This window comes from Capricornis sumatraensis, chromosome 2 (genome assembly GCF_032405125.1).
Source record: "Capricornis sumatraensis isolate serow.1 chromosome 2, serow.2, whole genome shotgun sequence".
In the NCBI taxonomy this organism is placed as follows: domain Eukaryota; kingdom Metazoa; phylum Chordata; class Mammalia; order Artiodactyla; family Bovidae; genus Capricornis; species Capricornis sumatraensis.
The window spans coordinates 220,924,237-220,950,008 of NC_091070.1; the positions used below are offsets into that span (position 1 = coordinate 220,924,237).

General features: G+C 61.1%; 2 protein-coding genes across 7 annotated transcripts in view; one reads left to right on the forward strand and one right to left on the reverse strand.

Moving 5' to 3' along the window:
* The window catches only part of FARP2 (FERM, ARH/RhoGEF and pleckstrin domain protein 2), a 90,840-nt gene extending 88,257 nt beyond the window's left edge, over positions 1-2,583 (forward strand). Inside the window, exons 22-26 of one of the 2 annotated variants that reach the window (XM_068966687.1) lie at positions 518-627; positions 808-992; positions 1,589-1,696; positions 1,800-1,951; positions 2,182-2,583. In XM_068966687.1, coding sequence (XP_068822788.1) covers positions 518-627; positions 808-992; positions 1,589-1,696; positions 1,800-1,951; positions 2,182-2,251 — 625 coding nt within the window. In that variant the 3' untranslated portion in view covers positions 2,252-2,583. The remainder of the gene's footprint in view (positions 1-517; positions 628-807; positions 993-1,588; positions 1,697-1,799; positions 1,952-2,181) is intronic. The other variant, XM_068966688.1, reaches the window with a different exon arrangement.
* Positions 2,584-2,812: 229 nt separating this feature from the next.
* STK25 (serine/threonine kinase 25) lies at positions 2,813-12,554 on the reverse strand. Of its 5 annotated transcripts, none has more exons than XM_068994244.1 (12): positions 12,473-12,554; positions 11,909-12,032; positions 8,089-8,319; positions 7,530-7,586; positions 6,661-6,769; positions 6,008-6,165; positions 5,736-5,921; positions 5,129-5,274; positions 4,882-4,996; positions 4,642-4,713; positions 3,375-3,511; positions 2,813-3,276 (listed from the first exon to the last, which is right to left on the reverse strand). In XM_068994244.1, exons 2-12 carry the CDS (start codon positions 11,936-11,938, stop codon positions 3,237-3,239), a joined length of 1,281 nt encoding a protein of 426 aa, XP_068850345.1. In that variant the 5' UTR covers positions 11,939-12,032; positions 12,473-12,554; the 3' UTR covers positions 2,813-3,236. The 5 variants fall into 5 exon arrangements, with proteins under 5 accessions (XP_068850345.1, XP_068850320.1, XP_068850338.1 ...); XM_068994219.1 differs by having other exon boundaries at positions 12,456-12,533; XM_068994237.1 differs by having other exon boundaries at positions 12,460-12,526.
* Positions 12,555-25,772: the final 13,218 nt, after the last annotated feature.

Sequence of the window (25,772 nt, forward strand, 5' to 3'; positions counted from 1 at the left end):
GGGACTGCAGGCTGCCCCCTGCCCGAGCTGGGCAGCAATTGGCCACCTGGGCCACAGCGCAGGACCAGTGGACATTTCCCTGCCCCAGGTCACATCCCCGGGAAGGAGACCCAGGCTCCTGATGGCCTGTGCAGGCCCTCTGTGGGGATCGGCACTGAGCTGTGCCCAGCCCCACGCCTCCCAGAGGAGGGCCTGGGTCCTGCCCCACCCTTTGGGGTCCTGGCTGGCGTCAGAGCACAACACACTCACCTCCCACCAGGAGACCTTGGCAGCTTAACTGTGACCCAGGCTTCAGGCACCCATTTCTGCACCAGAGCTTTAAAATCCCGTGATTCAGGAACATACCACGATGTGGGCTAGCCCCAGCCAGCACGGTGGGTCAGGCTGGGCCGCCAGCAGCCCTGCCAGCCCTCAGAACCTGCAGCACGGGGTGCCTGGGCGGGGCAGGCGCCCCAACTCCCTGCCCCACTGCAGGAGGGGCCCCTGCCCAGCGGCTGAGCCTCAGGCCTGTCCGCAGCACCCGGCTGGAGAAGGCCAAGTGGCTGCACGACCTGAACGCGGCCATCGATGCTGTCAAGACTGGCAGCGCTCCGGTGCCCCCGGCCTGCGTGCTGTGCCCCCTGCCCCGTGGTGAGTGCTAGCCGAGCCCCTGGACACCGAGGAGGCCTTCTGGGGGGGGGGCTGGGGGTCGCCTGGGCAGCCCACCCACTACACCCGCACGCCCTCCTTCCATGGGGCATGTTTAGGGGGTGGCGGGCATGGGCGCTCTGGCAGGGCAGTGTGTGGCCGGGGTTCCCACAGCCTCAGCCAGGGCTGGCCTCTCCCCAGGGTTCCCCAACGAGGCCTCCATGGAGCCGGCGTCCGAGGACGAGGCTGGTGGGGCCCGGGGCTCCGTGGCAGGAACAGGCCAGCTCCGCGCCAGTACCACCGCGCACGTGTGCTGGTGCCGCCAGACCAGCGTATCCAGGGCCGACCACAGCGCAGCCGGCGAGGTGCGGCCGAGCGCGGGCGCCCCTGCTCTGCTCCCTCCCTGCAGCAGCGTGCAGCCTGGTGTGTCAGGCCCCTGGGCGCCCCCAGAGCAGGTGGGGGCCAGGCCAGGGAGTGAGCAGGCAGCGGGCCAGCTCGCGGGGACCCACCGGACAGGAGGTGACCCGGGTGCCCCTCTGCCATCTGTGCCAGCCCCAGGGTCAGAGGTGCGGGGCCCCAGCCTGAGGAGCTGCCTGTGCCGTCCATGGGCTCAGGCCTGGGGCCGCACTTGTGACGCCCAGAGGGATGGGGTGCCAGCGGGCAGCACAGTGGGCACCACAGCGGGCACCGCAGCAGGGCACGCAAGCACCATGCCCCCAGCCTGCGGGTAGACGCCGCTGTGGGCGTCCCGTGGAGCCCCAGCCCTCATCCGGAGCCTCGGCCCATTCCCGTGTCTGTCCCGGGATGCTGGGGACAAGGAGCGCCGGGCTCGTCCATCCTCTCCCTGCCCACTGGACCATTAAGACAGCGGCAGGGCCAGGGGAGGCGCCCAGTCAAGCCTGGGGGCGGCCCTCCGGAGCCGGTGGTCCCGGGACACATGTGCACAGGCATTTCTCTTCAGAACCAGCTTTCTGGATACCTGCTGAGGAAGTTCAAGAACAGCAGTGGCTGGCAGAAGCTCTGGGTGGTCCTCACCAATTTCTGCTTGTTCTTCTACAAAACTCACCAGGTAGGCGGGGGCTCCACCTGTGGGCGCCGCGGCCTCACAGAACCCGCCTCTGGGTGGGCGGGGCGGGGCACCTGCCGAGTGAGCACGCCCTACCACCTTCCAGGACGACCACCCCCTGGCCAGCCTCCCGTTGCTGGGCTACAGCGTGAGCCTGCCCAGGGACACTGACAGCATCCACAAGGAGCACGTCTTCAAGCTCCAGTTCAAGTCCCACGTCTACTTCTTCCGGGCCGAGAGCAAGTACACGTTCAGGAGGTAACTGCAGAGGCGCCGGCCATGCCCACTGAGGACCAGCTGCACACTCCCTGGGTCTGGAGGGGCTGCCCAGCGCTGCTGCCGGGGTTTAAGGGGCCCTTCCCTCTTGACTTGGGATCGTTCTTGGGAAGGTGTTGGGGCACAAGCCCGCCCATCTGAGGACCGGAGCACGCCCTGCCTCCCAGGCGAGCAGTTGGTGCGGCGGTTCTGACCTCTATGCCTCCTCTCAGGTGGATGGAGGTGATAGAGAGAGCCAGCGCCTCAGCTGGGAGGGCCGGGACCCCTGAGGAGGAGGCCTGAGGCCCACCCTGCCCAGACGCAGACAGCTGAGCAAGCAAGGCCAGCACGCACTCCACGACTGCTCGTCCCCCCAGGAGACTGGTGGCAGGCGAGCCTCTGGCGCCACCTGGCAGGGAGTGCTGCCCTGGGCTCTGCGAGGCGCCAGGAGGGTGCGCAGGGGAAGGAGGCCCGCTCTGTGCAGGCAAGGCTGGTGCTGCCCCGCCCTCAACCACCTGCCCTCCTCCTCCTCCTGGGCCGGGCCTCCCGTCAGACTGGGTGACGTGAGGGGTCTAGGCACAGAAGCCTCTCTGGTGCCCCCCGGGCCACACTTCTGAAAAGTGGACAGCAAGCCCCTCTAATTTATCCCAAGAAGTGTACGGTGCTCATGCGCCGAGTGGCTGAGAATAAAAGGCTTCTTCGTGCTTGGTCCCATGTGCTGCCTTGCCCCGCCCGCTCTCCGGCCAGCGGCCGCTCGTGCCCACCTTGGGTGAGGTGGCCTTGGGAGCCTGAGCACCCCGCCCGCCACCAGCACATCTCAGTTCAGGTCTTTATTGAAAGTGGCAGGAGCCTCTCAAGATGCTGTGAAAACTAACACCTTAATCTCAGAACACCTAGGGAAGCAAGGAAGTTTGATTTTCCTAAAAAAACAACAGCCTGGCCAACGCGAGTCCTTATGAGAAGACACAGTGCCTGCTCCAGCAGCACAGGCAAACCCACAGCCGCCAAGGGTGGGCGGGCTAGGTGGGAGGCGGCAGGTCTGCCCCGCGCGCGCCCCTGCCCCTCCGCCTGGCACGAGCGGAGCCCCAGGGGCCAGCCCGGCCTCGGGGCCTCAAGGAGACCAAGCCCGCCGCCTCCGCCGCCTCCGCCGCCTCGGCCTAGCCGGGAGGGGATGTGGGAGGGGGCGGCCCTCTGCGGGGCGAGGCCAGGACGGCACAGGGCCCTGGTCAGCACAGCCCCGACCACACGGCTCCAGGTGGAGACGCTCCTCCCGGGTGCAGACAGGGCTTCAGCGGGTCGAGGTCAGGTGGTTTCTGCTGTGGGAAAACCTGCAGACCGGAGGCCGGGTCACTGCTCTGCCCTGGGCGCGGCCCAGCCCCACCCGGCGAGGAGGACCCACAGCCGCCCACCACCCCCAGGCCCTCACCTCTGCACCCGCTCCACCAGGTGGGCCATCAGCTTGTCCGAGATGCCGGGGCAGGACTCCTCGGCCAGGCTGAAGGCGTTCTCCAGCTCCTCCAGCGCGCCCGCGCCCCCGCCGCTGAGCCTGCGCTTCTCTTTCAGCTGCACGGACACCCCGGGCATCTGACGGGGGCCGAGGGGCGCCTCCCCGCCCCACCCGACCCGTGACTCGCAGCAGGAGGCAGCGCTGCCCCACTGTCCCCCCGAGCGCCGAGGAGGGGCTCCCAGGACGGGCGGGGCCTCCCAGCCTGCCCTGGCCCCCGGGCCCCCCTCCTCCAACCACGAGCCTTCTCCCAAGTCCAGTCGCAGAAGCCCGCAGCCTAGATGTGCGTGAGTGGCCCGGCCAGCCCCGCCAGCCTGGCCACTGGGACTAGGGGCCCACTCGCACCCCATGGCTGTGGAGGCCCCACGAGGAAGCAGCCTGGCCGAGGGGCTGGAGACGGGTCAGCCTGCTCGCCCAGCACACAGAACAAAGGGGCAAAGGGCACACACCTCTCTGGACACCCACCCGGCAGCCTGACCTCAGGCCAGCCCACAGAACAGGAACCCGAAGGGGGCCCAGCCAGCCAGGGTGTGGCCATGCCTCCCACCCACCTCACACCCCAAAGGTGCCAGCCCCAGGAGCGCTGCTGCGTGGCCCCAGGAGCCCCCGTGCCCATGGACAGCCCACCTCCACCAGCTCCCCTCCCCACCTGCCCTCTTCCCCTCCCGGGCACCACGGGCCCAGGGTGGGAGCCTGCCCACCCCCAGCTCCCTTGGCGCGGCTCCGCTGCCTCCTCTCAACATCCACCCCTGCTCCCGGGCTCCAGGGCCAGCGTCACCCGGGGTGTGAGCCTGGCCGCAGCCCACTGCTGGCGACTCACTCCTGGGGATGCTACTGACTGCCCCTGAGCAAGTGACACAGACGCTGGGTCACGTGACCAACGGGGAGTGGCCCTTAAGGGCTCCCTGTCCAGGGCCTGACGCCCAAGACAGAAATCTCCCAGGCTCCCACTAGACTAAGGATCACCCCGTGTCTGTGGTTCTAGATGGAAGGTCCCAGGATAGCAGCTCATGTTCAAAGCCCCCCAGGGCCCCAGAAGACCCTGGCAGGCTCGGGATCTTGAGGGTCACCTGAGGCCGGGTTATCCCAGCCATCTCTGGTCCTTCCACTCAAAACGCCGGGTCCAAGGGGCCAACCTCATGAGCCCCGAAGGACCCAGACACCCTGTGCCGCACCAGCTTGGCCTCACCTCTCCAAAGACGGGCCGGACCAGCGTGGACAGGCACTGTGACCTCGGCTGCCTCTTGACGGGCTCTGTCGACTACAAACGCAGAGCGTGCGGAGGTGAGCAGGGCAGAGGTGGCGGGGTGTGGGCAACTGCAAGCCACCTCCCAAGTCTGGTCTCCTAAGAGCCACCCTGGGGGAGCGGGCGTGCCCAGCAGGTGTCCCCACAGCCCGCTCCCTACGGCACGCCCGGGGCCAGGCCGACCTTCTGGGGGCCATGCAGGGCCGTCCCCTTGTGCAGCTTGCCGTGTGGGCTCGGCCGGATGGTAGGGGGAAACGTCCAGATGGGCCCCTGCTCTCCATCCTCGGGGTCTCCGTCTCTGAAGGGGACAGTGGGAAATCACACGGGGCTGGGGGTCAGGAAGGCCCTGAGGTGCACTGGTTCACAGCCCCGAAGGCCGACCCCTGCCCTGGAGAGCCCGCCTCGGCCCCACGGGAAGAGCAGGCCCTACGTGTCAGAGTCCTCGGAGCTGGACTCCTCGCCATGGCCCTCCGACCTCCAGCGCTTGTAGCGGTCGATGAGCTCCGTGAGGAAGGAGGTCTTCTTGGTATAGCGCGTGATGAACTTGTGCTTCAGGAGCTCCTTGGCGGTGGGCCGCTGCCGGGGACGCACAGGGGTCACCAGGCGCCGGGCAGCCGAGCGCTGCCTGGGGAGCCCCTGGCGCTCAGAGCAAGGAGGCCTGGGCTAAGCCCAGGGCCTCAGCATCACTGCCGCCGCTGGGAGCCTGGTCAGAGGACCCCAGGTGGCAGGGGCGCCTAGGGGGCTAGGGGGCTGGGTGGCTGCACACCGTCTTCCCCAGGGGAAGGGCCTCCCTCCGGACCCTCCTGGCCTGGGCTGGGGGCACAGAGGAGCCCGCCCTGGCACAGCGGAGGGGCCTCTGGCCCTGTCACCTCTGAGCTCCCACTACAGACAGACAGCACGCCACTCCATGCACGCACATGTGCGTGTGCACACACCCCACCCCAACTGTCCTCTGGAGCCCAGTGCCAGGGGCCCCAACTACACTCAGCCATGCAGGCCTCCTCACCACTCACGAGCTGGGGGCAGGAGGCGCTTACAAATCGGGGGTCCTTGTTGAGGCAGGCCTCCACAAACTCCTTGAAGGGCTTGCTGTGGTGGCCCTCGAGCGTGGGCGGGCTGTTCTTGGGGATCAGGAACAGGACGCGCATGGGGTGCAGGTCGGAGTTGGGAGGCTCGCCCTTGGCCAGCTCAATGGCTGTGATGCCCAGCGACCAGATGTCGGCCTGAACAGAGAGCCACGGGGCGGCTGCAGCGCAGGCCGCCCGCGCCCCACCGCCCCGCGCCCGCCCCACCCCCCGCCCCAGCCCACCTTGAAGTCGTAGGCCGACTGCTTGATGACCTCGGGCGCCATCCAGAAGGGGGTGCCCACAAACGTGTTCCTCTTGATCTGCGTGTCCGTGAGCTGCCCTGCCACCCCGAAGTCTGCCAGCTTCACATCGCCCTGCTCTGAGAGCAGCACATTGGCAGCTGCGACACAGGACCGTGGGCGTCACCCTTCATGCCACCCGAGGAAGCGGCCCCCAGCCTCCGGCCAGTCTCCCAGGGAGGTCCGCCCTCAGCCTCAAGGCCATGGCACACTGCCGCCGGACGCCCGTGGGGCCCACGCACACGCGCCCTCAGCCAGCCCCAGTGCCCGTGACAGACCCTGCGCACAGGAACCGCCCTCCCGGCCAGATCGCTCAACAGGCGGCGGGGGGCCTGACTTCCCTTGCTCTGCCACTCACGCCCCTGCAGGCTGGCCTGGCCACACGTCCACCCGCAAGGCTGCCCTCAGCCCTCCTGTTCACAGGCTACGTTGGGGCCCCCCAGCCTACGTGCAGAGCCAGCTATGCCACGTGCAGGGACACAGCGCTGAGCCGGCCCTGTCAGTCACTGGGAACGGGGACTGCCAGGCCTCCGGGGCCGCAGCAAGCAATGGGCCCCGCGGGCCCCGCGCCCACACCCCCGCGTGCCCCAAGGCACCTTTGATGTCGCGGTGGATCTTCCGCTCCGAGTGCAGGTACTCCAGGCCCTTCAGGACCTCCCGCAGGATGGTGGCGATGCAGGTCTCCTCCAGGGGGCCCGGCTTCAGCTGCAGACGGGGCCAGCTGGGCCTCAGGCCTCCCCACAGAGCCTGCCCAACCCCTCCCCACCACCCCAGGCCCAGCACTGACCCTGAGCACGCCCGCCTCAGCGCCGAGGGCGGGGACCCCCTGGGCGTGGGCGCCTCCTCTCTCTGTACCCACTGTGTTTTGACTGCACAGGTCTCGGTTACACCACATGAACTCTTAGTTGCAACACGTGGGACCTAGTTCCCCAACCAGGAATTGAACCCAGACCATTAGAAGCGTGACGTCTTAGCCTCTGGACCACCAGGGAAGCCTCTTCACCCACTTTTGAAATTAAAGTTTCAGACAGCTGTGTGGGAGGTAACAGCTGACACCGGGGACGTGGCCACACTCCTGAGCCTCCTGCTGGGGGCCTAACCTCCTCCCCACAGGCCAGCAGAGGACCTGGAACCCTCAGCACCAGCTGGGTCCTGAGGAACAGTCAGCCACCACGACAGGGAAGCAGGGGAGGCCAAAGGAACCCACGGTTCAAGGACAATCCCCAGACAACTTCTTCAGTCTGGCCCTGCCCACCAGGCCCCCCAGCTCACCAGGCCCCCCAGCCCCCGGCCCCCAGCTCACCAGGTCCCCCAGCTCACCAGGCCCCCCAGCCCCCGGGGCCCCCAGCTCACCAGGTCGCCCAGCCCCCGGGCCCCCCAGCCCCCGGGCCCCCAGCTCACCAGGTCCCCCAGCCCCCTGGCCCCCCAGCCCCCGGGCCCCCAGCCCCCGGGGCCCCCAGCTCACCAGGTCCAGGGCGGAGCCGCCACCCAGGTACTCCATGATGATCCACAGCTTCGTGCTCTGGGGCGGGGAAGCGCGTCAGCGGGGGCAGCAGGTGGCATGGGGCCCAACGCGCGCCCAGCTGTACTGACTCAGCCAAGACGCCCACCGGGGACAGCGGCGGCCGCCCGTCTGGCTCCCCTCACCACACCCCTGCGCAGACACTGCAGAGGGGCCGAGCCCGTGTCCAAAGCCCCTGGGAAGGGCTCCGGCTCCAGGGGGCCCCCCCTGCCCCAGGAGGGGCACCAACGGGCCACTCCAGAGCCAGCCGCTCCCTGCTCACACCCTGCCACCCCCAGGCTGCCCTCAGGACACAGCCGGGCCCCTGGCCCTGGGCGTGGTCATCCCCTGGGGGCCCAGTCCACAGTCCCTCCCGTGGGGAACCCCGCCCTGCAGACCGGGCCCGGGGGGAGAGAGCCAGCCAGGCCTCCTGAGCAGACAGGGCCCGCTAGCCCCGTCCCCACGCTGGCCACAGGGGTCCCAGCAGCGCCCCGGTGCGGGCGGGGCGCCGTCTCGGGGGCACCTTGAGGTAAGAGCCGAAGTAGCGCGTGATGTGGGGGCTGTCGCACTGGCTGAGCACGGCGATCTCCTGCTGGACGTCCTCGATCTCGTCCTCCGCCTCCTCCAGGTCAATGATCTTGATGGCCACCACCTCCTTGGTGCGGTTGTCGATGCCCTTGTACACCTCCCCGAAAGAGCCCTTGCCGATGCGGTCGAGCTTGGTGAAAAGCTCCTCGGGGTCCACTCGCGAGTGCTGGGGACGGGGGCGAGTGGCTGGGTCAGGGGCGGATGACCAGGGAGTCCCCCCCCGGGCCTTTTCTCGCTTCTTACATCCCTTTTCATTCAGAAAACCTAAAGTTACCTCCACTCAGGGGCAAACGTCCCCAGAGAGGACTGAGAGGCTGAGGCTCTCGCCAAGAAACCAGGGTCACAGGGAAGGCAGATGGGCCAGGCAGCTCACCCCTGTGTGCCCACAGCCCAGACGTGGGGAGGACCCAGGGAGGCAAGTCATGGATCAGGAGGGACAAGGAGGTGGAGCACGGGGAGCTGAGGGCAGCTGGACAACGGTGCTGGGCAACGCTGTGAGCACAGGGGGCCGGCCTCACGGGCCGCTGGCTCCGTGGGCAACAGCCTGGCCACGCTGGGCCATCAGTCATAACCAACTCCAGGGAAGCCTTGCGGGGTGCAAAGAGCTCTCTCACTCAGCTTTCTAAACCAAAAACTGCTCTAAAAAGGGAAAAACAAAGCAGGTAGTGAGTGGGCTCTCCCTGCACACCTGGAAGCCACACCCCTTAAGGAGAGCCCTCAGGAGAGTGATGCCCTCACCCCAGCACGGAGCTGCAGACCCACGCTCCCCTGCACGTGCAAATGCACAGAGAACCACCCTTCTCACCTGGGGCTCAGACTGGAGCACAGACCCACCCGGCGAGGCGCAGAGCCTCAGACAGGCTCAGCGCCAGGACACGCCAGCACAGGGGTGTCCACAGAGCAATCTGGCTTTCGACCTTGACCCTCAGTGTCCAGGCCTGAGACAGCTCAGCGTGGGGCTGCATGGAGGACAGCGGGGCATCCCTCACCCCCACCTGCGTGGCCCCCTGGGGGCCGAGGTCACCGTGCACCCCCACAGCAGGCGCTGGAGACCCAGGACCCCAGTGGCGCTGGTCGGCTAGCAGGGAGCCTGGCATCTGGTCCACACAGGGGCAGAGAGGGTCCCCCAAGCGCGCTGGGCCACAAGTCCACCAGACATAGCTCCCTCCAGACTGCACCGCTGCCCCAAGGGCGCCCGGGCACCCCCCCGAGGCGGCACCATACCCACCCGTCCGTGCGAGCGCCCTGGCGCTGAGGGGGCTGGGCCAGGGCGGCCACTCACAGGCTCTGAGCAGAGTCCAGGGGCACAGGGCTCCCCCCGAACAGGGCACAGTTCAGGGCCCACTGGCTCCAGACCGAGAAGACATGTCAACCCGAAACAGCCAAGAGCTGCCTCCCCCGGGCTGTCACCAGCAGGGAAGAGCTCAGCCAACCTCAGAACGCCAGGTGAGCGGGAGAGGGCGCAGGCGGCAGCCTCAGGAGGGACCCAAGCCAGGGAGCCCAGGAAGCCGCCTCCTGCTCCCCCTCGGCCCCACCCAAGCCCACGCTGTCTCAGCCCAGAGCACACCACCAGTCCAGCCCATGCTCCAAAGACAGGCTCCTCTCCCTCCGAGGTGGCCTCAGTGCAGACGTGGGGCAGGCTGGCCTGGCAGCACTAACGGGCACCATCGTCCCCCCAGCGCTCCCTCGGCCTCCCCTTCCCACCCTCAGGCCTCTGCCAGTGACACCCCCACCCCCAGCCCAGGCCAGAGTCGGGTCTGGCCCCTCAGCTATCCACAGCCTCGAAGGGGGCCCAGGGCAGGCCCTAACCAGAGGCCGGGCCCGGCAGGGGAGCGGGGAGCCTGGCCCGGCTCTCAGACTCTTCAGGTCCCCATGGCTGCAGGCCGGGCGCCTGAGTGGACAGAGGCCCCAACAGCACACCCTGGGACAGCCTGCTCACAGCCTCGCGGGGGAGAAGGGAGACAGGGCCCGGGGCTGGGTTGCGACGGCCCTTCTGAGACCCGGGTCTGGACAGCCGCTCGGGCTGCTCGCTTGGCCCAGACCACCGTGCTCTGAACCTGCCCTGGGGTGGCCCAGTCTGCGGTCACCGCTCAGCCGCCTGCACATCCACTTAGCACCATGCCCGCCGCTGGCATCACCCCCCAAGTGAGGGCTGGCCAGCGGCCCCCATGCACCCTACGACACATGGCAGTCACTTGCACAGGGCGCTTTCATAGCTGCACAGGCCTGGGCAGGAGTCACAGCCCGGCGGGGGCCCGATGCCCAAGGTTCCCCCATGGGGAGCAGGCCACCGCCCCAAGCACACAGGGACCGCCTCACAGGACCACGATGACAACCATCTCAAGGAAAACAACGTCCTGCCAGGCTTCCTGCCACCGACAAAGACCAAGCGTCTCCACCCCTGAAAGGACAAAAGGGGCTTCCTTCCTCTGGGGTCCCTTCCTCAGCTCCCCTGAGCCCCGCTCCGTCCCCGGGCAAGACGCAGCCACCCAGGCCCCGCTGCGAGCACCACCAGCACCCAGGTGAGGGGCCGCTCACAGTGCCACGTCCGCACACGGGGGCCGTTCCTACAGCCCTTGACTTGGAGCCAGACTTCTCTCCCAGCATGTTAGTCCAGGGACTCGGAAGACGCACGTGTCCGAGGGAGCACGGGCCTGCAGCGGCCCACCTGCAGCATCAGCGCGGCACCCTGGGCTTCTCCGAAGAGCCCAGGCATCTAGAGCCAACGTGACTCCAGCTCCTCCTCCCCCGCGAGGACACACACTTTCTGTTCCTCCCAGGCTCCCAGTCCTCCCAAACTGGGCTGACCGGAGTGAGCCTGAGGGCTCAATTCTCTTCGAGAGGCACTCCCACCACCTCACAGCCGTCAGCCTAAACCGCACCCGAGCTGACCAGCTAAGAAGAGCAAAACCCAACAGCTGGGGTGAAGGACCACCGCACCAGCTGGGCCGTTTACTTCCCAGCAGCTTCCACTCACACCTGCCTTGCAGTAACAGAAAAGGGGGGGAAGTGTGTCCCACAAGCCCTGGCGGCGGCTGCCCCAACCCGCCTAACTGTAGCCATCAGCCCCAGGGCACATTGTGGAGGGTCCCCTGGACTCAGGCAGTTAATGCACAGAGCCAGACCCCTCAAAGTGCTGTGGCGTTGGTAATTTCGAGAACCAACCAGCCAAAAAACAGTCGGCATCTCCCAGGCAGGCCCCTCGCAGCCCAGTGGCAGCCCTGTCCACCCAGCAAGAGAAACACACAGGCATGTCCTCTGCCTTCCCTGCACACAGACACTCCCAGCCCCCCTCGTCCCCCTCAGGGCCGAGGAGGCCCCTGTCCCCCAAGCCAAGGTGCTGGTGGACCCTGACCCTCCGCGGCCCTCCAGACGCACAGACCCAGTTCCTGGGGCCCAGCCCTGTAACAGCGTGGGTCTCTGCATACCTCCGGCTGACCCTGCATTGAGGCTACACTTTGACAGGCTGGTGGGCTCCTGCCCCACAGGACGCTGCCAACGGGCGGACCCCAGTCAGCCCTGCACCCACCAAGTCTGAGCACCTGGCGACTGCTCCCGCTTTGCCCAGGGCTACGCATCACGGGCCTCCACCCCTCCTCGCACACGCGCCCTAAGAGGGGCTGCTCTTCTGAGACCCCCGGACCACTTTTCAAAAGACAGTCTCCTTGGTGAAACGGCCTTTCTCGAACTCTGCAGCCGGCGCCCCGTCCCAGGCAGCGGGCATACCCGCGCACCGTGCAGACGCCCACCCTTACCTGGTTGGCAAATCCCCTGAGATGAGCCATGTCTGCGCGGCCCTCAGACCATCCGCCGCGCCCCCGGGAGGCCCCGAGATCCCGCCTGGAGGCTCTGTAACCCGCTTCAGGCCGCTTCAGTCAACTGGAGGGAGAGCAGACCTGCTCGGGGCCCTGTTCCGGGTACGCGGGGCTCCCCGCCCCCCGGGGCCCGGCGGCAGCCCCCTCCTCCATCTGGGGACCAGCTGGAGATGGGTCCCCCGAAGGGCTCCCGCCGCGCACCCTCCGCGCCCGACCCTGCCTCAGGCCTCCCCGGGGAGCCCCCCGACGCCGCGCACACCTCCCCGGCCCCCACCCTTCCTCAGACCCCGGCCCCCGGCCAGGGCCGGCCCTACCCGCCCCCGGGGCGCCTCGCCCCGCCTCACCCCCGGCCCCGCCCCGCGGCCGCGCCGCCCGGCCCCCTCCCCAACCGGCCCAGGCGCGGGCCAGCCCGGCGGCGCGCCCACCTCCGGGGGGCTCCATCCCGGCCTCCCCCGGCCCGCTCCGCAGTGCCCGCGAGGGCTCCCACCCACAGCCTCCACTCGCCCGCGGACGCCTAGGCCCTCAGCTCGCGAAGCAGCGGCAGTGGCGGCGGCAGCCGGAGAAAGCTCGGCGGCGGCGGCGGCGGCGGCGGCGGCGAGGGCACGCGGCGTCGCGGCCCAGCACGGGGCATTCTGGGACAGCGAGTCCCTCGCTCGCCCCGCGCCGGGGCGCCCGCGGGCGCCGGACTGCAAATCCCGGCAGGCCACGGGCTGGAGCGCAGAGGAGGCCGCAGGCGCGCCGCGGGGCGCGCTGGGACTCCGAGTCCGGCTTCCTGAGAGGCGCTGGCCTACGTCTCCCGGCAGGCCGCGGGGCGGGGCGGGGCCAGGCGGCGCCGGGGCGGGGCGGCCGCGGGTGGGGCCGCTCCGCCCTCCCGCCGCCTGGCCGCACCTGGGCGGACCTGGTCCCGGGCTCCGGCCGGGTCCTGCAGGCCTCACCCCTCCGGCGTCCGGGCTTGGGAGGGTGGACCGGGCCTGGAAGTGTCTTGGAATGTTATTAAGGCTGAAAAAGGAAGGCGCTTTTGACACAGGTCGGCCTGGGTAGACCTTGACGACGTGGCACTGAGTGACAGAAGCCAGACCCAGAAGGACAAACACGGTTTGCTTCCACTTGTATGAGGTCCCCAGAGTGGCCAGATTCATCGGTACAGAAAGGCGAAGTGTGAGTGTAGGGGGAAAGGGTGTTTAATGGGGACGGAGCCTCAGTCTGAGAAGATGAAAAGAGATCTGGAGATTGGCTGCATAACCATGAGAATGTATTTCCCGCTGCTGAAATGTACAGTTCAGTTCACTTCAGTCGCTCAGTGTCCGACTCTTTGCGACCCCATGAATAGCAGCACGCCAGGCCTCCCTGTCCATCACCATCTCCCGGAGTTCACTCAGACTCACATCCATCGAGTCAGTGATGCCATCCAGCCATCTCATCCTCTGTCGTCCCCTTCTCCTCCTGCCCCCAATCCCTCCCAGCATCAGAGTCTTTTCCAATGAGTCAACTCTTTGCATGAGGTGGCCAAAGTACTGGAGTTTCAGCTTCAGCATCATTCCTTCCAAAGAAATCCCAGGGCTGATCTCCTTCAGAATGGACTGGTTGGATCTCCTTGCAGTCCCAGGGACAGTTAGGATGGTAAATTTTATGTGATCTGTTCCATTCAGTTCAGTCGCTCAGTTGTGTCTGACTCTCTGCGACCCCATGGACTGCAGCACACCAGGCCTCCCTGTCCATTGCCAACTCCCGGAGTTTACCCAAACTCATGTCCATTGAGTTTGTGATACCATCCAACCATCTCATCCCTTGTTGTCCCCTTCTCCTCCTGCCTTCAATTTTTCCCAGCATCGAGGTCTTTTCCAATGAGTCAGTTCTTCGCATCAAGTGGCCAAAGTATTAAAGTTTCAGCTTGAACATCAGTCCGTCCAGTGAACACCCAAGACTGATCTCCTGGTTAGACTCCTTTGGATGCCCTTGTAGTGCAGAGGACTCTCGAGTCTTCCCCAGCACCACAGTTTAAAAGGGCCAATCCTTCGGTGCTCAGCTTCCTTTATAGTCCAACTCTCACATCCGTACATGACCACTGGAAAAACCATAGCCTTGACTAGACAGACCTTTGTTGGTAAAGTAATGTCTCTGCTTTTTAATATGCTGTCTACATTGGTCATAACTTTTCTTCCATGGAGCAAGCGTCTTTTAATTTCATGGCTGCAGTCACCATCTGCAGTGATTTTGGAGTCCAAAAAATAAAGTCTGTCACTGTTTCCACTGTTTCCCCTTCTATTTGCCATGAAGTGATGGGACTGCATGCCATGATCTTAGTTTTCTGAATGCTGAGTGTTGAGCCAAATTTTTCACCCTCCTCTCATCAAGGGGCTTTTCAGTTCCTCTTCACTTTCTGCCATAAGTGTGGTGTCATCTCCATATCTGAAGTTATTGATATTTCTCCCGGCAATCTTGATTCCAGCTGTGCTTCACCCAGCCTGGTGTTCCGTGTGATGTGCTCGGCATAGAAGTTAGACACGCAGTCTTGATGCAGTGCTTTCCCGATTTGGAACCAGTCTGTTGTTCCAGTTCTAACTTGCTTCTTGACCTGCATACAGATTTCTCAAGAGGCATTTGATCTGTATTTTACCACAGGTAAAAATGAAATGAAAAACAAATTAAGTTCTGACATACGCTACAACGTGGATGGACCTTGAAAGCGTCGTGTTACAGGAAATAAGCCCCTTATGAAGGAGCGAGCGTGGCATGACTCCATTCAGACGTGTGCCCTCAGCAGTCCACAGACTGCATCCCGCCAGCCGCCTCTGTCCGTGGCATTATTCCGGGAGGAATACTGGAATGTGTTGCCATTTCCTAATCCATCCGCTTAGGTGAGGTATCAAGAACAGACCAAGAGACGGAAAGTAGAATTGAGTTTCCAGGGGCTGGGGGATGCGGAAGTGGGGAGATACCGCCCAGTGGGTACAGAGTTCCTGTTTGGAATGATGACGAAATTCTGCAAATAGAGAATGATCATGGTTACACAACATGGTGAGTTTACTTAATGTCAGTGAATTGTACACTTAAAAACGGTTAAAACGACACATTTTTTGTCATCCATATTTTACCACAAGTTTTTAAAAAGCAATGATGAGTTGGATTTCATCAAAAGCTTAAATTTTCCTTTCAGAAAAACATTTTAAGAGAGTGTAAAGGCAAGCTATAGAGTGGGAGAAAATTGTAAATCATATCTAACTATATGTACTGAAAATATATACAGAGCTCTCAAAAATCAACAGTTAAGAAAAAGCATGGGACTTCCCTCGTGGTCCAGTGGTTAGGAATCCATTGCAGTGCAGGGGACAAGGATTTGATCCCTGGTCAGGGAACTGAGACCCCACATGCTGCGGAGCAGCCAAGCCCCCGCACGCCGCAGCTGGAGAGAGGCCATGCCGCCCAAGGGCCCAAGGCAGCCAAATCAGTAAACATGGTTTAAACCCAGTAAGAAAGAATTGAGAGCAGCTGGGCAGACACTTCACCAGGGAGATGCATAGATGGTGAATGGCGCGTGAACAGGTGCTCAAAACATAGCTCTCAAGGAAATGCCAGTTAAGTCCATAATGACATACTGAGTACTCACATATTAGAAGGGACAAAATAAAAATCAATCTGATTTCAGTACTGACCATCTGGTGATGTCCATGTGTAGAGTCATCTCTTGTGTTGTTGGAAGAGGGTGTTTGCTATGACCAGTGTGTTCTCTTGGCAGAACTCTATAAGCCTTTGCCCTGCTTCATTCTGTACTCCAAGGCCAAACTCGCCTGTTATTCTAGGTAACTCTTGACCTTCAACTTTTGCATCCCACTCCATTATGATGAAAAGGACATATTTTTTGTTGTTACTGCCAGTTCTAGATGGTGTTGTAAGTCTTCACAGAACCGTTCAGCTTCAGGTTATTCAACATTAATGGCTGGGGCATAAACTTGGAGTATTGTGATGTGGAATGATTAGCCTTGCACATCACTTGCTGAGTTCATTCTGTCACTTGAGATCGCACCCAAGCACTGCATTTTGGACCCTTTCGCTGACTATGAGGGCTACTCCATTTCTTCTAAGGGATTCTTGCCCACAGTAGTAGATATAATGGTCATCTGAATTAAATTCATCCATTCCCATCCATTTCAGTTCACTGATTCCTAAGATGTTGATGTTCACTCTTGCCACCTCCTACCTGACCACGTCCAATTTACCTTAATTCGTGGACTAATCAGGGCTTCCCAGGTGGCGCTAGTGGTAAAGAACCTGCCTGCCAATAAGGAGACGCAAGAGACGCAGGTTCAGTCTTTGGATCAGGAAGATCCCCTGGAGTAGGAAATGGCAACCCACTCCAGTATCCTTATCTGGAGAATCCCATGGACAGAGGAGCCTGTGGGCTACAACCCACGGCGTCGCAGAGTCTGACACGACTGAGCATGCGTGCATGCGCATAAGCATGGACCTGACGCTCCAGGTTCCTATGCAACATTGTTCTTAACAGACCTGGAACTGACTATGGCTCAGATCATGAGCTCCTTATTGAAAAATGCAGGCTTAGATTGAAAACAGTAGGGGACACTGTTAGCCGTTCGGGTATGACCTAAATCAGGCCCCTTCTGACCATACAGTAGTAGGAGTCGTGTTAGTCACTCAGGCGTGTCCGACTCTGCGACCCCGTGGACTGTAGCCCGCCAGGCTCCTCTGTCCATGGGATTCTCCAGGCAAGAGTACTGGAATGGATTGCATTCCCTTCTCCAGAGGATCTTCCCGACTCAGGGATTGAACCTGGGTCTCCTGCATTGCAGGCAGATTCTTTACCATCTGAGCTTAGGGATTATCCAGTGGCGGTGACAAATAGATTCAAGGGATTCGATCTGGTAGACAGGGTGCCTGAAGAACTGTGTGTGGAGGATTATAACATTGTACAGGAAGCAATGACGAAAATCATTCCAAAGAAAAAGAAATGTAAGAAGGCAAAGTGGTTGTCTGAGGACGCTTCACAAATAGCTGGGGAAAGAAAAGAAGTGAAAGGCAAGGAGAAAGGAAAAGGTGCACCCACCTGAATGCAGAGTTCCAGAGAATAGCAAGGGGAGATAAGAAGGCCTTCTTAAGTGAACAAGGCAAAGAAAGAAGAAAACAACGTAATGGGAAAGACTAGAGACCTCTTCAAAAAGAATTAGAGCTGTCAGGGGAACATTTCACGCAAGGATGCGCATGATAAAAGACAGAAATGGTAGGACTTCACAGAAACAGAAGAGAAAGAAGCGGCGGCAAGAATACACAAAACTGTGAAAAAAAAAAAAAGGTCTTAATGACCCAAGTAACTATGATGGTGTGGTCATTCACCTAGAACCAGACATCGTAGAGTGAGAAGTCAAGTGGGCCTTAGGAAGCATTACTACGAGCAAAGCTAGTGGAGGTGATGGAATTCCAGCTGAGCTGTTTAAAATCCTAAAAGATGATGCTATTAAAGTGCTACACTCAATAGGTCAGCAAATTTGGAAAACTCAGTAATGCCCACAAGACTGCAGAAGATCAGCTTTCATTCTAATCCCCAAGAAGGGAAATCCCAAAGAATGTTCAAGCCACCATTTGAACCGTTCTGCTCATTTCACATGCTAGTAAGGTAATGCTCAAAATCCTTCAAATACTAGGCTTCAGCAGTACGTGAACTGAGAACTACCAGATGTACAAGCTGGATTCAGAAAAGGCGGAGGAACCAGAGATCAAATTGTCAACATTCATTGAATTGTAGAAAAAGCAAGAGACTTCCAGAAAAGCACCTTCTTCTGTTTCATTGACTACACTAAAGTCTTTCACTGTGTGGATCACAACATACCATGGAAAATCCTTAAAGAGACGGGAATACCAAACCACCTTACCTGCCTCCTGAGAAACCTGTATGCAGGTCAAGAACCAGCGTGACGAGAAACAATGAGCTGGTTCAAAGCTGAGAAGGGAATCGGCAAGGCTGCATGTTGTCCCCGTGCTTATTTAACTTATATGCAAAGTACATCACGCGGAATGCAAGGCTGGATGGAGCACAAGCTTCAGTCAAGATTGCTGGGATTAAAAAAAAGATTGCAGGGAGAAATATCAACAACCTTAGATATGCAGATGATACCACTTTAATGGCAGAAAGTGAAGAGGAACTAAAGAGCCTCTTGATGAGGGTGAAAGAGAAGAGTGGAAAAGCTGCCTTAAAACTCAACATTCAAAAAACTAAGATCATAGCATCCTGTCTCATCACCTCATGGCAAATAGAAGGGGGGAAATGGAAACAGTGACAGATTTTACATTCTTGGGCTCCAAAATCACTCTGGACGGTGACTGCAGCCATGAAATTAAAAGACGTTTGTTCCTTGGAAGGAAAAGTATGACAAACCTAGACAGCATATTAAAAAGCAGAGACATCACTCTGCTGACAAAGGTCCATGTAATCAAGGCTATGGTTTTTCCAGTGGTCATGTATGGATGTGAGAGATGGACCATAAAGAAAGCTGAGCACCGAAGAACTGATGCTTTTGAACTGTGGTGCGAGAGAAGATTCTTGAGAGTCCCTTGGACTGCAAGGAGATCAACCCAGTCAATCCTAAAGGAAATCAACCCTGAATATTCATTGGAAGGACTGTATTGAAGCTAGAAGTGAAAGTGAGGTCACTCAGTCATGTCTGACTCTTTGTGACCCCATGAATTGGGGCCTACCAGGATCCTCCATCCATGGGATTTCCCAGGCAAGAGTACTGGAGTGGGTTGCCATTTCCTTCTCCAGGGGATCTTCCCAACCCAGGGATCGAACTCGGGTCTCCCGCATTGTAGGCAGATGCTTTACCATCTGAAGTCCCAAAAGAACTGAAGCTGAAGCTCCAATAATGTGGCCACCTGATTCAAAGAGCCGACTCATTTGAAAAGGCCCTGATGAAGGGAATGGGGAAAATTGAAGGCAAAAGGAGAAGGGGGTGACAGAGGATGAGATGGCGGGATGGCATCAGCGACTGAATGGACGTGAGTCTCAGTAAACTCCGGGAGACGGTGAAGGACGGGGAAGCCTGGCGCGCTGCAGTCCACGGGGTCGCAGAGAGTCGGGCACGACTTACTGACTGAACACCAGCAGCAACAAAATAAGGATCGCTGAGAAAGCAGGTGCTCACAGGACAGGCTGGCCAACCACCGTGGCTTCCCAGCTCCAGGACTGAGAGTCCCCTGTCCTGGGAACCCCAGGTCCTGGGGAGGCAGGCTGGTCGGTCACTCAGGCCGTCAATGCTGAGAATGCAAAATGGTGCGGCCACCCCGAAGAGCATGTGGCGATTCTTAAAAAGTCAAGCAGAGATTCTGCACACGATCCAGATTGCCGCTCCTGGGTATTTATCTTGGAGAAATGAAAGCTTATTTCCACACAAAAACTTGTACGTAAGTGTCTACAGCATGTCTGTTCACACTCAGCCCAAACTGGAAACAAGCCAGACGGACCAACGGCGTGTGCATGCTGACCGCGGTCCGTCCCTGCCCTGGAGCATCCACGCAAGAAGCAGGAACAAAGTCCTGGGACTTCAGCACCTTGGGTAGGCCATGGGCATCCTGGGGGAGAAGGGAGCCGGCAGCTAAAGGCCCCGGGCCCGGCCCAGGGCTCCGTTTGGGGGTCTGGGCCGTGGGGCTGCTCGGCGTCCCGCCTGTGCTGGAGGGGACCCAGACCCATACTCACGTCCGTGAGAGAAGCTCAGAGAACTGAGAACTCTACACTAAGAAAGACTGTGCTAGTATGCTTTTTCACCGATAAAGGTTTTACATTGACTCCTTAATATCAAATATAGAGTCTGTGTTCAAATGTCACAGACGTGTGTGACCATATGATGTGGTTTCATGTATGTGACCACACGCAGTTTGTTCAGATCAAGCTCCAGGGAGGCCCCCGCCTTACGCCCTGCCTCTGGTCTCCCCCTTTCCCTTCGCCGTTCCGGGGCCCCTTGTTCTGTGGAGGCCCCCAGGCTGCACTTTGCTGATTGCCCCCCGATGTCGCCTGCCGCTGTCCCCTCCTGGAACCTCATGGGGGACTCCAGGCCCCTGGCTTTCGTGAGCAGCTGCAAGTCACCCTTATCGGACGGCACACCCCCTCCAAAGTGGAGGGGACCCAGCATGTCCCTCTGGGAAGTCCTGGAGCCCGGGGTGCTGAGGAGCCCCCCAGACGCCCAGCCCTGCAGCACCGCCCAGGCCAGCCCCACCACAGCCCGTGGCACTGCCCCGAGGTGTGCAGAAGTGTGTCTGGGGAGGGTGTACCCCCAGGGCCTCTTCGTGCGGGACCCCGAGAAACTAGAGGAGAAGATGACGTGGAGACAGAGGAAGCAAGGCTGCCCCAAAGCCATGGTGCGGGGCCCTGGACCCTGGATGACCCTCCCACCTGTGCCCAGACCTCAGGTCAGGAGAGCCACAGCTTCTGGGCAGACCGGCGGCCTCCTGAGCCTGCTCACTTGGCTTTGAGGCAACCAGCCTCCCAATGGACCTTTTTGTCCAGGGCCAGACTTCAGGGCAGGACAGCATGCTGCTCGCAAGCTCAGAGATCAGGACCCCAGGCTGGGGAAGGCCAGACCTTGGGAGCCACCCGGTCCTACCTGGTCCTTCAGCCTCCACTTCTGTCCAAGGAGCAGACTCACACATAAACCATAACCAGTGCAGGCCCAGAACCGGAGAGGGGCTGGCCCTGGGTGCCTCGCTCTCTGCAGCCACACCAAGGGAGGTGGAGAAAGTGCTAGAAGACCCCCCAGGGCGAGAGCTTGGGGGACGGTGGGGGAGGGTGGAAGAGGTGCGTCCCAAGGCTGGAGATTCAGCCTCCAGGGGAAGCTGGGAAATACGGAGGAACTCCTAAGAGCTTGTCCTTCAATTTTCAGGAGTTTTGAGAGCCGGGCGTCACATGCAGTCATTACAAAACACTAAGGCAAACACTTAGAAAGATGCTCAAGAACGCATCTCGACTTGATCATTTTGCTCCATTTTCCTATTGTCGTCTGTGTCCTGAGTGTGTCAGCACGGAGGGTGTCACACTGGCCGCCGGGGGCTACATCTTGGAGGGGGCAGCCCTGAAGCTTGGAGCCGAGCCGGCCCCTCCTGGGGGTAGGGCTTCAGCCTCCGGTTTGGGGCACAGACATGCTTGGGTGACAGTGACGCGGAAACAGAGAGTCCAGATGACGGCTGGGTCCAGACTCCCAGGACAGACCCACAGGCCGGGTGGCTCAGAGGGTGGACGGGTATTTCCCACAGCTGGAGGCTGGGCGGCCAGGTCAGGGCCCAGGCTAGGAGGACGTTTCCCGGGAGAGCCCTCTTCTCGTGTGAAGGCGGCTCCATTTCGGCTGTGTCCTCACACGATGGACAGGCACACGGATGGAGCTGGGGCCCTCTGGGGTCTCTGCTTGCAAGGGTGCCAGTCCTATCTCAGGGACCTCATCAACCCTCGTTACCTCCACGGGCCCATCTCCAAACACCACCACGTTGGGGTTCAACATATGAATTTGGGGGACACAATTTCGTCCACAGGATTCTAGAGGAATGGCGGGCAGGCAGGAGTGGAGGGCAGGGGAGGGGCAGGGGTGCCTCCAGTGGAGACGGCCTGAGCCCGCGGCGAGGCCACTCAGGGAAGGTGCTATGGGGCCTCCTCCCCGCCATCTAGACTGCCAGGCTGACGGCACGGATCTGGTAGGGATCCACCGGCCAAAACCACCTGCTTCGGCCGGCCTGCTGGCCTGAGTCATCTCTCAATAGGAAGACCCGTGAGGACTCCCCAGGAGAATTCGGGAGGGGCCGGAGAGGGAGGGGACAACCAAGCTCCCAGGACCCTCCCCTGGACTCCCGCCTGGCTGAGTGATGCTTGCACCACCAGGGAGGACCCTGAGTCAGAATGATTGCTGTTGCTGTTCAGGCGCTCGGTCGTGTCCGACTCTTTGCGACCCCATGGACTGCAGCACTCCAGGCCTCCCTGTCCATCACCAACTCCCGGAGTTCACTCAAACTCCTGTCTGTTGAGTCAGGATGCCATCCGTCCATCTCATCCTCTATCGTCCCCTTCTCCTCCCACCTTCAACCTTTCGCAGAATCAGGGTCTTTTCCAATGAGTCAGCTCTTCTCATGAGGTGGCCAAAGTATTGGAGTTTCAGCTTCAGCATCAGTCCTTCCAGTGAATATTCAGGGTTGATTTCTTTTAGGATTCACTGGTTTGACCTTCTTGCAGTCCAAGGGACTCTCAAGAGTCTTCTCCAACACCATAGTTTGAAAGCATCAATTCTTAGGCACTCAGCCTCCTTTAAGGTCCAGTTCTCATACCTGTACGTGACTACTGGAAAAACCATAGCCTTGACTATATGAGGATCTTTATCGGCAAAGTAATGTCTCTACTTTTTAATATGCTGTCCAATTTGGTCATAGTTTCCCTTCCAAGAAGCAAGCATCTTTTCATTTCATGGCTGCAGTCACCGACCACAGTGATTTTGGAGCCCAAGAAAATAAAGTCTGTTACTGTTTTCATTTTTTCCACATCTATTTGCCATGAAATTATGGGACTGGATGCCATGATCTTAGTTTTTCCAATGCTCACTTTTAAGTCAGCGGGCACGAGACAGCGGGCCCTTGGGCTGGAGCCCGACCACCTTCCACCACTCTCCTTTTCACCCTCATCAAGAGGCTCTTTAGTTCCTCTTCACTTTCTGTCATTAAGGTGGTGCCAACTGCATATCTAACTTTGTTGGTATTTCTCCCGGCAATCTTGATTCCAGCTTGTGCTTCATCCCGCCCAGCATTTCACGTGATGCACTCTGCATATAAGTTAAATACACAGGGCGACAAAATACAATCTTGAAGTACTCCTTTTCCAACTTTGAACCAGTCCACTGTTCCATGTCCGGCTCTAACTGTTGCTTCTTGACCTGCATACAGAGTTCTCAGGAGGCAGGTCAGGTGGTCTGGTATGCTCATCTCTTGAAGAATGTTCCAGTTTGTTGTGATCCACACTGTCACAGGCTATAGCGTAGTCAATGAAGCAGAAGTAGGTATTTTTTTGGAGCTCTCTTGCTTTTACTTAGTGCATGTTGGCAACTTAATCTCTGGCTCCTCTGCCTTTTCTAGATCCAGCTTGTGCATCTGGAAGTTGGCAGGCTCTGAACGTGTGCGTGGGAAAATGCTGGTGCGTCTTCCTGAACGCCACGGAAGGCTGGGACAGGGCCCGGGCCTCCGCACAAGGCTGCTCTCACCGGGGGGTCCCGGGGCAGACGCCAGTGCTGGCCGCCTCAGGGGCGCCTCTGCCACCAGACCTCGTGCTGCCCTTGGCGAGGCCCAGCCTGGCAGTGCCCGGGAGGCCCCGCACTGCCCGTTCCAGCCGCCCCTTCCCACCGCCCCTTCCCGGGCTCTCTGGGCTCCCGTGGCCTGCGGTGCTCCAGTGGCCAGGCGAGCCTGGTGCTGGCGCCAGAATTCTGCAGGGAGCCCGGGTCTGGGGCCTCGGGGTGGGGTCGGTGCCCCGCCTCTGCTCCACAGGGCGGCCTCTTCCAGACACACTGGGATCTGCCGGCTCACCTCGGGGTGTCGGAGCAATGCATCCTGAGCGGGGACAGCTGCCCAGCGGGGCCTCCCAGCCCCAGGAGCGGGTCCCTGAGGGAAACCGCCAGGCCTAGGGCTGAGTCTGGAGGTGGGCCCTGTGGAGAGGGGGCAGAGAGGGTGCAGAGGCCGTGCTGGGCGGGCAGCGGCAGAGCCGGCCTGGCCTGCTCTCCTAGGGCTGAACCCGCCCCTCTGGCCTCCAAGGACGCGCGCAGCCGTGGAAGGGGGTGCAGAGGGCTGGACCATGCCTGGGGTCCCCCCAGCACCACCCCCTGGATGCAGGGATACAGGAAGGGGTGCTGCGGGAGCAGAGGACAGCATGTGTGGGGAGCGGGGACGCCGACGGCTGGCACCACGGGATCTGCAGGGCCATCCATCCTGCGGTGACACCGGGCGGAGCAGCCCCTGGGCGGGCGATGGGTGGAACCAGGCAGCAGGCACCTCAGGGCAGAGGGCTGCTGGGACCCCGGCCGGCCAGCACGCAGGCCTGCAGGCACCGTGGGCCCCTGGGGTCGCTGCCCACTACAGACTCCAACCCTGCTGCCCACACACACCCATGCTGAGCCTGAGCTTCCCCTCGCTCCAGCAGGGACGGTGAGCGGGCCCCCAGCAGAGAGAAGAGGCCTCCCAGCCACACACGCCCTGGTGGGTCCCCGGGACCGGAAAGCTCTCTTTGGAGCCAAGTGCCCAGTCCCTGCAGCAGGCTCAAATCTAGATCCTGGGCAGACCTGGCCTTGCCAAGGGTGATATGGTGCGCCAACTCTCAGAGCTGGGGGGCACTGCCTGCAGAGGCAGGGCTCTCCCAGGAAGGCTCGCCTCGTGGGTGAGGCAGGAGCCTCTGGTTATGGGACCGGAAGCCCACAGCCTCCAGGCACTAAAGGGGTGCCAGCGGTGCTGGCGCCCTGAGGGCAAAGCAAGGTTTCAGAGCCATTGGCAAGCGTGTGTGCTGCTTGGACGTGAGGGCAGGCCGAAATCAGACCTGGTCTCTAACAGCAGCACAGACTGAAACCTTTCTTTCTCTGCACTTTCCTCGTTTTCCAAGCATACTTACTGACCAGGATTCACTGTTACAGTGAATCAGAAAAGTATGTTGTCTTTGGCGGCTGGCCGTGACTTTGAAATCTCAGAACAATGCAGAGTGCTTCAAAATAGCATATTTGTGCATAAAGAGGGCCTCCAGACCTCAGGAAGGGGGAAAAAACGGAAGAAAAAGAACTTTTGTCTGGAAAAGGGATTGTCCCGAGAGGAGGAAGAGGGCCCCGTGGTTGTCTGGCCCTCAGTGCCTGCCCCTGCTGCTGGGGCTGCCCGAGGACCCTGCTTTCTGTGCCGCGTGGGCTGCGGGCCGGGGGCCCCTGGCTGCCCCTGGCCCCACAGGGGTAGGCGTCACATGCGGGCTACCCCCAACCCATCCACCCTGCTGGCGCCTGGTGGGCAGGTCCACACCTGTGGTTAATTTGTTTATCACAGACGAGAAGAAAATCATACACAGTTTATGGCCTCAGTGGAGCGGGTGTCAGGCTGGCTGCAGGGTCAAGGTCAGAGTCGGGGGAGGGGGGTGCCCTGGTCTCCAGCTCCACAAGGAGGTGGGCAGCGGCAGGGGGGCCCCCCGGCGTGCCCTGCTGCCCCTGGAGCCGGGGGTGGGGGTGGTCAGGGCCCCTCTTCACTGGATCCTCCCATGTGTGGACACTGAAAGGGAGGGAGGCAGCCCGTGCCCCTGGCAGAGCCCTGCCCCGGGGCCTGCCCTCCGCCTGCCCATCCCTGGGCCCTCTCCCACTCTGCGGGAGCCCCACCTCCTCCCACCTCTAACCTTCCCTGAGAAGGTGCAGCGGTCACCAGCTGCCCCCTGCCCACCTCCCAGAGCCCCTCCTCACCCTAGCCAGCCCCTGGGCAGGTGGGCAGAGTTGAGACCTGACCCTTGGGACGCCCCTGAGGGCTGCCTGCCTGTTTCTCTCTCTGGAGCTCGACCTGGGCCCAGCCTCGAAGCAGCCTGGAGCCCTCCCTCTGAGATCGGGGCTGGGCGGGGTCCCGAGGGCAGGCCTTCCCTCCCCACCGGCCTCAGCTGGCCTCTCCTAGGAGCCGCTCAGCCAGGAGTGTCCACTCTGGCCAAAGGTCAGCCAGTATGTGTGGGAGCTCAGCACCCAGCCTGCAGGGCCCAGGGTGGCCCTGGGTGAACACCCAGAACAAGCTGGATGAAGGGTGGGGTGCAGGGGACAACCTGGCCTCCTGGAGA